The sequence below is a fragment of the Uranotaenia lowii genome, chromosome 2 (assembly GCF_029784155.1).
Source record: "Uranotaenia lowii strain MFRU-FL chromosome 2, ASM2978415v1, whole genome shotgun sequence".
Lineage (NCBI taxonomy): Eukaryota > Metazoa > Arthropoda > Insecta > Diptera > Culicidae > Uranotaenia > Uranotaenia lowii.
In genome coordinates this window covers 263,269,934-263,280,315 of record NC_073692.1, presented here as the reverse complement: position 1 = coordinate 263,280,315, position 10,382 = coordinate 263,269,934, and the positions used below count along the sequence as shown (strand labels likewise).

Here is a 10,382-nt window from a genome sequence, read left to right as displayed (position 1 = left end):
TTCATTACGATTCGTTTTGTTCCAAAAAAGTTACACGTGATGGAAGCCGCGAGTTACACGTGATGGAGATCGCCAAGAAATTCAACGTCGATCGGTACACCGTCAGAAGGATTACGGTCTCCGCGAAGGAATAAGATCCTATCGGGCCAGTAAGCAACCAAACCGGACATTGAAGCAGAATTTAGCAGCCAAAGGACGTGCCCGGTAGTTATACAACAAGATTCCAACGAAGTACGACGGATGCATCCTCATGGATGACGAAACGTACGCGAAGATGGATTTTGTGCAGCTTCCTGGCCAAAAATTTTGTAAAGCCACTGCAGTGGTGCACTGCACTGGTCGGGATGATGTCCCCGCCAAGTTCAAATTCGTTGTTGCCGATAAGTTGGCAAGAAAGTGTTTGATCTGGCAAGGTATTTGCAGCTGCGGACAAAAAACCCCGAAAAACAAGACCATGGACTCCGAAATGTACGAGTAGTGTCTTAAAAAACGGTTTTTTTGTACATTAGATCTCACAAAGGACCAGTAAAGTTTTCGCCAGATTTGGCAAGCTGCCACTACAGCTAAGAGTACAGTGGTATCGGGCCAACGGGTGGATTTTGTCGAAAAGGACATCAACCCACCCAACTGCCCTCAATTCCGCCCTATCGAAAAATATTGAGCAATTGTCAAGCAGAAGATGAAGAAGAATGGTAGGACGACTCGGGAAGCAACAGAGGTGAAGAGATTATGGAACAAAATGGCCGCTGAGGTCAGTGAATAGGGTGTCCAAACTTTGAAGAGTGGTTCTAGACGAAAAGTTCGAAATTTTATCAAAAAAACATCGAAATATTTTTTTTCTCATTTTTTCTTTAAAGTGCAATAAAAACCCTACATTTTGATTATAAAACTTTTTTTTTCGTTTACATAGCTCCGAGATAGACCCGTTTTAACGCGTCCAGGTTTGTAGTGATCCATGCTTTAGTAAGTTTTCGAAAGCCATGCAATAAAACATTGAATGTCGGCTATTCATGTTAAATTAAACATAACCATAAAGTCCCTCGAAAGAAAAGATTATTACATACAGAACTTTACTTACTTAATGATCCCGCGCCGATCCTCCGGTGCATAGGGCCGTGGTAAAAGACCTCCACTGTTGACGATCCGGAGCCAGCGTCTTCACCTGGTCCCAGTCAAGATTCTCGTCGACAGTTCGGATTTCAGCGGCTAGGCTTCGCCGCCACGAATTTCTGGGTCTGCCTCTTCTTCGATGACCTTCTGGATTCCAATCTAGCGCCTCTCTGCAAATCTCGTTTTCATCTCTTCGCAGCGTGTGCCCAATCCATCTCCACTTACGTTCCCGAATCTCGATTTCTAGCGCCCTTTGATGACACCGGCGATGTAGTTCCTCATTCGAGACCCAATTGCCAGGCCACCAAGCGCGGATGATATTCCGCAGGCAGCGGTTTACAAATACTTGCAGTTTTCGCGTCGTTACCGCATATGTGCACCAAGTTTCGCACCCGTACAGCAATACGGATTTGACGTTTGAGTTGAAGATTCGGATTTTCGTTCGTAGAGAGATCTGGCGTGACCGCCAGATGTTTCGGAGACTCGCAAACGCAAATCGGGCCTTTCTTATCCGGGTTTCGATGTCTTTTCTGGTACCACCATCAGGCGTTATCTGGCTACCAAGATACTGGAAGCACTCCACTTTCTCAACTTGTTGCCCAGCTACCATGAAACTGGAGGGATTTCCTGTGTTGATCTCCATCGACTTGGTCTTTCCGACATTGACTTTGAGACCTGCTGCCTTGGAACTTTCGGTGAGATCGTCGAGTTTGCTCTGCATATCTGGTTGTGTTTGGGCGAGCAAAACAATATCGTCAGCCAGGTCAAGGTCGTTCAGTTGCTCCATTGTTGAAGGATTCCACGGCAATCCTCGGTTCGGTGCACAGTCAATCGATCCAATCAGAATCTCATCCATTACGATGAGAAAAAGTAGCGGTGATAGAATACATCCTTGTCTCACTCCAGCAGTTACCGGGATTGGTTCGGACAAGACACCGTCGTGCAAGACCTTGCACGAAAATGCCTCGTACTGTGCTTCGATGAGATGGACTAGTTTCTCTGGGACCCCTCGTCGCCTTAGAGCCGCCCAGATGTTTTCATGGTTAAGTCGGTCGAATGCTTTTTCGAAATCAACGAACACCAGCAGAAGAGAGTCCTGGAATTCGTTGATTTGTTCCAGTATGATTCGTAGCGTTGTGATGTGGTCCACACATGATCGTCCGGATCGGAATCCAGCTTGTTGCCGTCGGAGTGTAGCGTCTATTTTCTCCTGGATCCTGTTCAGGATCACTTTGCAGAGTACTTTGAGGGTTGTACAGATCAACGTTATGCCTCGCCAGTTACCGCACTCTGTCAGGTCTCCTTTCTTCGGGACCTTTACGAGGATACCCTGCATCCAGTCGGCCGGGAATGTTGCAGTATCCCAGATGTCAGCGAAAAGACGGTGCAACATTTGTGCTGATAGGGCAGGGTCGGCTTTCAGCATTTCAGCAGGGATGCAATCGATCCCAGGTGCTTTGTTGGATTTCATGTTTTTGATTGCCGCTTCTATTTCAGCCAGCGAAGGCGCTTCCGAGTTGACGCCATTTATGCGACTTACTGTTGGCGCTTCGAGCTGCAGATTCTGTTGGCCATCGCTATTCGTGACTCGGAAGAGTTGTTCGAAGTGCTCAGTCCATCGTTTGAGCTGATCTGTTCGATCGGTCAATAACTGACCTGCTCGGTCTTTTAGCGGCATTCTTGCATTAGTCCTTGCACCACTGAGGCGGCGAGAAATGTCATAAAGTAATCGGATATCTCCATTGGCGGCGGCTCTTTCTCCCTCTTCGGCTAGGGAGTTTGTCCAGGCTCTCTTGTCTCGTCTACAAGCTCGTTTAACTGCCTTTTCCAGCTCCGCATATCGTAAGCGGGCGGCTGCTTTGGCTGACCCGGTACATGCCTGCTCAATTCCGACTTTCGCCTTTCTCCGATCATCGACCATCCTCCAAGTTTCATCCGACATCCATTCACTTCTTCTTCCACAAACTTTACCGAGAGTACCATGGCTCGTCGTGATAAAGGCATTCTTGATTCCACACCACTGTTCTTCGACTGTTCCGTCTGTCGGCAGCTCCGAGGCTCGGGATTCTAGCTGTTCAACGTATGCCCTTTTCACCTCTGGATTCTCCAACCGGCGGACGTCGTATCGACACCCGACTTTCTCCTCGCGCCGTTGGACACGCGCAACTCTCAGTCGTATCTCGCCAAGGACGAGGTGATGGTCAGATGCAATGTCTGCGCTTCGTTTGTTGCGGACATCAAGAAGGCTCCTTCTCCATTTTCGGCTGATGCAGATGTGGTCAATTTGATTTTCTGTTCGGCCATCTCGGGATACCCAAGTGACCTTATGTGCTGGTCGATGGGGGAAGAGCGATCCGCCGATCACCATGTTGTTGTTTCCACAAAATTCTACAAACAGTTCTCCGTTTTCGCTCATCTGTCCTAGGCCATGGCGTCCCATGATGCGCTCAAGGTCCTGATTGTCGGAGCCAATCTTTGCGTTGAAGTCGCCCAAATGGATTTGAATGTCACCCTTCGGAATTCTCTCAACCACGCTGTTCAGTTGACTGTAAAACTGCTCTTTCTCCTGCAAGTCGGCAACGTCAGTTGGCGCATAACACTGGACCATTGTAAGGTTTCTAACCCGTGTTCTGAATCTGGCTACGGTTATTCTTTCGTTTATCGGTTCCCATCTAATGAGGGCCGCGTAGGCCTGCGGGCTTAACAGGAAACCAACTCCTCGTTCCCGAGTAGCATGTTCTCCTCGTATGCCAGAGTAAAGCAGGACTTGCCCGGATTGTGTCTTGTGTTCTCCAGTATTAGGCCAACGGACTTCGCTCAATCCCAGAATTTCAAGCTTGAGGCGGCTAGCCTCTCTAGCAAGTTGTTCCAGTTTGCCTTGTTGGGCAAGGGTTAAAACATTCCAAGTTCCAATTCGTGTCCGTGTTTTCATGCTAAAAGTCGTCGCCAAAGTTCCAGGTCGGTCATTTCTTTCGGATTCCGTAACAATTTCAAATCGGGAGCAGTAGGTTGTTAGCCTAAAGTCCCTATCCCGCGATGGGGCTGCCATCTTGGACTTAGCTGGCGGGAGCCGCATTTCATAAATTCAGCCGCTTGCTGCAAGACAGACGCTGTTTGAGCCGCCCCTGACCTGGAGAACAGACGCTCGGTTGTTGTTGCACGCCGCCCCTGACCTGGGGAACAGACGCGTGCGGCCACCTTCTCAGTCTGCATGCGACCAAAGCATCCACCGGGGTTGGGTACCCGATCTCCGCTTAGGTTACTCGCACCCCAGCCGGCACCGCGGGGAGGTAGAGATAGGAGTTGTGAATAAGAGGTGATATGACCACTATGGGGTCTCGTGTTGCACATTATCCACCGTTTACCAGCCATACATACATACAGAAGCTCAACTCAAATTTCACTAAAATAAATCATGCTGCATAAAGAATAATTTGCCGAAAAAATTCACAAGTTGATTCACATCGCAATTGTTACGCCACCAAACTATAACACATCGCGGACAGAATATGAGAAACCGTCAACAGGGGCATCATGCAACACTTTTCAACTTCAATGGCTTCTAAAAGCTTAATGTCCACAGATAATCATACTGCTTGTACCAAAGAAGTTTTAAGGTTAATGAGGCATTAAATTGACGCAGTCAGAAAAATTATTGTTTCAACCAGTTATTTTAAAATTTACAAAAACATGCTATTTTTACCCTACTAAGAAAAAGGGTAATTGTAACGAATTTTGTTCTAACGAAAAATCCAAATGAAAACGTTTGAAAATTTATAGTTTTTGAAATATTTGTGATGTCATAGCGCATGGAGCACTAATTGCGGTAATTTTTGGTTGTGTTCGAATTATATTTCACATTTTCTATCAAAATTCTATCAAAAATATTTTTAAAGAAAAAGCTTAAAAGTGCTGCATATATTTAGGGGTAAAAATACTACAAAAAATTCTACTAGCTGAAATCATAAAAAAAAATGTTTGGATGGATGAAATTTTGAAATTAAAAACGCGTGATGCAAAACAATCATATTCCAGAATATGGAAACGAGATTTAAAGGTGAATCTTTAATTTGCATTTAGAAGCATTTTAGCCCAGACTGATCGTGAGACGGAATACTATGAGAATAATGGTAGGGGAAAACTGTACATGTCATTCTTTCTAAAAATACCCTAACTTGACTTTGAATGATGTTTTTCTTCAAGTAAGCTTTTTCATCATTATAAGGTGAAAAGTTCCGAAAAAAGATTTATATTCTTAGAAACAGAAGGTTTAACCGAATCCGCGTGAATCTTGTAATTGTTCATGGTTAACATGTAAGGTTTTATGGTAAACCAGTCTGCGCAATCGGATGAAACTACAGCTTAGCGTTTTTTCACTAGTATGCAGTTCGGCAGACTATAAATATTTTGATGCATTTTACTAACTTCCCACAAATTTTGACTAAAATCAATCATTTCAAAATTGGGGCAGAATTTCCGCAAGACCACGTGTTTTACGCACAAGTTATGAATGCTTTTAAATTTTGCGAAAACCAGAATTTCAAAACAAGATGTCATTCTTTTTTATTTTCTGACTCCCAAATTATGATAAGAATGTATAATTTTCTGCCGCCGCTATGTTTGCCGCGATATCAGCCAAGAAATTGAATTTCGTTCCTACCCGAAGGCGTTTTACCAACCTATAGAGTTTAAAAAAGTGTATTTTGAAACGCAAAATTTTCGATAAGTTTAGCAATAATGGTTTTTTTTGGCAAAATATAGTTGGTTTACAAAAAATATGATGAAAATCTAATTAAAAATTTGTTGTTTCAATTATTACATTTCGTATAATCATTGTTCCAAAGTTTCATATTTTTGCGTACTCTACAACTTTGTAGTATAAGTAAAGCTCTGTCTATTGAAATAAAAAAGTTAGAATTTTCAATTTTTTAATAGTGGACTTTGACTAACTTTTGATATTGAAGCATATTTGAAGAAGCAAATTTTCTTAAGACACTTAAGAGATAAGATTAAAGGCAGAGGCGCTACGAAAAAAGTTCCACGTTTAGCCCTTTCGGACCACTGTGCACTGGTATAGGATAATGAAAGCAATAGGTATAAAGTTTGAAGGTAATATCATTAAGCAAATCCGTCATACTGCGTGACATTTTTACGGCATTGAAAAATGTAAAAAAATGCACGATTTTTTAAATTTTCTATGAAAATCAAAAATTAAAAAAAAACTATCTCACGATGTGAGAAACTATGTCATCATAAATTTGTTATCATTTAAAGATAGCTTTATTACATAATATTAAAATAAAAAATGATCAAGTGTTGTGGTATATAAATATTGCATATAATCATGCTGTTGCATGATGCGTATGACGGTACCTCGTCTCACGTCGTATCCGCTTGGAAAAAGTTGAAATGCATCTCTAGGATGAAAAACGCACAATATCCTTCAAAGAACTCATTTGCATTCACATTTATCTTCGAAATTATGGACAGGTACAACATATGTACCTACACTACATTTTGACGCACTCTGCTATGCTACGAGTCCATAGTTCATCGAAGGCTGACTATGAGATCCCCCATTCGGTATCGGAAGAGCGTGGGCGATCCAAAGTATCAATCTTTCGGGATTAAAGCTATTGGACCAGCTTTTTGCCAGCACCACACAAGCTGTGCTCATGTTATACATACGTGTAGCACAAAGATTATTGTACCTTGTGGGCGCCAAAAAAGGTACCATAATTAAGTCGCTCCAATATGTTAATGAGCTTTGATGTATTGCTAGCTGGCTGGCTGGTATAAGTCGGAAGATTTTTGGGGCTTTTCTGCACAAAGATGTAACTGATTAATTTGACTCCGTTATGAATGTCGATTGATAATCTACATAATAGGTCTTGACAGGATTAGGTCGGATAGTTGATGTTAAAATGTTGATTTTTTTTTGTTTTTGGGCTTTTTCTTTTTCTTGCATAGCATAGAATTTATGAATGAAATCGTTCCCGCCTTTTGTTTTAAATTTCTTATGTAGATTACGAGTTGAGGATTTTTATGACTAAGTATGCAATCAATTCAAAATGTAATTTAGAGAATCAGTGGTAATGTTTAGTATTGCGCAGTATCATGCTTTAACAAGCCAATACCGTTCCTTGAATTCTGTTTCAACCTGTTCCTTTTTTTTTAATTATTCTTAATGTAGATATACCATAACACGTGTTCAATGATAAAAATTGAAAACTTTAAGCGTTTCAACGATTACGAAGGATGGTTTTTGAAATCTAGCACTTTTCCTCTACCGCATTTTGTGACTAGCTACAATTTGTAACTTTTGCAATATATTCTCAATGTATCACGATTTTTACTAAACTCTGTTTTCCTTCAATGGAAACACTCCGTCGACCACACTGCTAAATAAGCTATAAAAATGTTTATACCTGCTTCGTTTATCACCATCGCATGCGACCATAAAAGGGTAATCAATTTCGAAACGATTTGTTGTCGGTGAACTTTCGCAAGGAATGTTTTATGATGCCTGCAAACTGCCAAACGAAAACAAGCAAACTTCAACTCTTGAATCAAATTGGGATTATCTTTTTTTGGAAGAGAGTTAAAGGTAGCACAATTAGAGCGTAACAAGAATTGTATGACCATTGACCTATCTATACTGAAAAAAGAGAACTCCTTAAAAAAAAACCAAATTCCAATGAACGATCTTCCTGCTTGGTGTGAGAAGTCATCTGTTTCAATAATACGTGACCTTTATACGAAAAAAAATGTTACATTCATAGCATCATAGGCAAGCCTCACTTCACTTGATGTTGCAAATTGTGTTCTTTTAAAGGTAGTTTACATCTTGCTTGCTTCAGAGTCAGACGTGTTTCTGCTGACAACAAAGCATTTTTTCTATAAAATTTAACGGACCTAGTCCGTCCTTGCCGCTGAATTGGTATCCTTTTAAAGGAACCAAAACGCGTCATAATGACCTCAACGGTCGAACACACATTCGTGATCAATCTCCGTAACATCCCCGTAAAAATAAAGTACCCGAAAATCGCAAGTTTCATAGTGGAAAAACTTGGTCTAGAAGTTACTTAGGCGAAGCATCTGCAGATCAGCAATGGACAGGTCTTTGTAGGCACAGATTCTCCCCTAACAGCCCAGCAAATCGTCCAGGAGCATAATCTGCAGCATCAGTTGCAATACGAAGGGAAAAGCTATGACATTTCCTTATCGATGGAAGATGGTTCGATTGAGGTTAGGATCCACGATCTGCGACCTCAAGTCTCCAATCAGCAACTAGCGCTTCGACTGCGTGAGTACGGTCAAATTCAGTCCATTAGACAAGAGACATGGAAAGATTTCTTCCCTGGAGTTCCCAATGGGATAAGAATAGTACGTATGAAACTAATAAAACCCATTCCCTCATACATCACCGTCGAATCATCCATGACACTTGTAACGTACAAAGGTCAAACCGCTACATGTAAACACTGTAACCGTAATGTGCATTACACTCAAAAGTGCTCGGAGTGTGCAAAATCACTCCAAGAACAAAACTCAGCACAAACAAGACTTTTGTCAGACCTCTTCAAAACAGGCCCAACCACTAGCACTGATCTCGAAAACACAAAACAAACCATGCGACCTCCCACTGCAAGACAACTTTCGATTTCATCCACTGAAATGGATGATGAGTTTCCACCGTTACTAGTCCCGGATGGTAAGATTCAACCTGCAGGAAATGAAATGGAGATTACTGGTGTATGTTCACCAGATTTTGATGGAACCTCTGAAGACCCAAACATCGCACCGAATCTCCACACTAAACGACCAGCTTCACCAATGAACATCGAACAGAAACACAACGAAAAGCGGATCACACGAAGCCAGGAACAGCGCGGTCCCCCACGGTCACGAGAGGCCTCTAGAACAAAACCGAACACAAAGTAACTCAATTCACTTTCATCGCATCGCAAATTACAATCACCAGCCAACCCCACGGAATTCCCTCAAAACGCCCCTTCATCACGACACTGTTTACCAGCTGTAGCGCAGTTTTCTTTTTCACTGGTAAGCATACCGAACAGTATATGTTCAACCGAAGCAACACACGATACTGCCACCCTCAGCCAAATCCCAATTATTCCAGAACTAAACACCAACACTGTAATCAGCCGACCAATGAATCGATTTACCGGACGCGACGCAGTTTTTTCTTACTGGTAAGCACAACGAACAGTATATGTTCATCCGAAGCATCGAACAATACTGCCGCCTTCAGCAAAATTCCACCTCTTGCAGAACTCACTACCAACACGGAAGTCATTCGACCATCGTACACAACTAAGGAACCCGAAGTTACCTCTCTTTTGGAAACTCTCAACATCGCAGACCGAAGGTAACTCGCACGGTAGGGTCAGGATCGATTTTACAACCGGTAAGCAATGACTTCCTATAGCTACAAAATTGGAACTATCAACATGAACGGAGTGTCCAGCGAAACGAAATTGAATTCCTTGATTTCATTCATCTACACATCCGAGCTGGATATAATTTTTCTCCAAGAAGTAGCGATCACAAACTTTGAAATCAGAGGATTTAATATCGTGTTTAATGTTGATGAACGGCGACGTGGTATAGCAATAGCTTTGAGGGATTTTTATGCTTATGATCAAGTGCAGAAGAGTTTAGATGCCCGGCTCATTAGTTTGTCGATAAATAGAGTAACATTTATAAACCTGTACGCTCCACCTGGTACACAAAATCGGGCTAGCCGAGAAATGTTCTTCAACACCACTTTAGCCCAGTATCTTTACAATACACAAAACGTAGTTGTGGGTGGCGATTTTAACTGCGTTGTTAATTCGAAAGATGCCACTGGAGTAAACTCTCACTCTCCGATGCTTCGTAGACTCATGAACTCGACAGATATCAAAGACTCATGGGAAATATTAAACGGGATGAATGTAGAGTACTCATTCATCAGAGCAGACTCGGCTTCACGGTTGGATAGAATTCTATTAGCTTCACACATGCAAAGTATGATCAGAAGTGCACACTTTACGTCAACTGCTTTTTCTGATCATAAAGCTTATGTAATCCGAATAGCACTGCCATTCCTTGGTATAGCAACTGGCAGAGGTATTTGGAGAATGCATCCAAGAGTATTGAATGATGCTGAAACCATGCTGGAATAAAACATTAAATGGAATTATTGGTGCAGACAAAAACGATACTACATTAATTGGATTGAGTGGTGGGTGAAATTTGCAAAACCT

The 10,382-nt window shown here is 42.2% G+C and overlaps 1 protein-coding gene across 1 annotated transcript; it reads left to right on the top strand.

Annotated features, from left to right (window-relative positions):
• Window positions 1-8,082: 8,082 nt before the first annotated feature.
• LOC129742594 (uncharacterized) lies at window positions 8,083-9,453 on the top strand. The gene is made up of 3 exons (XM_055734513.1): window positions 8,083-8,133; window positions 8,200-9,326; window positions 9,406-9,453. The coding sequence occupies exons 1-2, from the start codon at window positions 8,083-8,085 to the stop codon at window positions 9,052-9,054; spliced, it is 906 nt and encodes a 301-aa protein (XP_055590488.1). The 3' UTR covers window positions 9,055-9,326; window positions 9,406-9,453.
• Window positions 9,454-10,382: the final 929 nt, after the last annotated feature.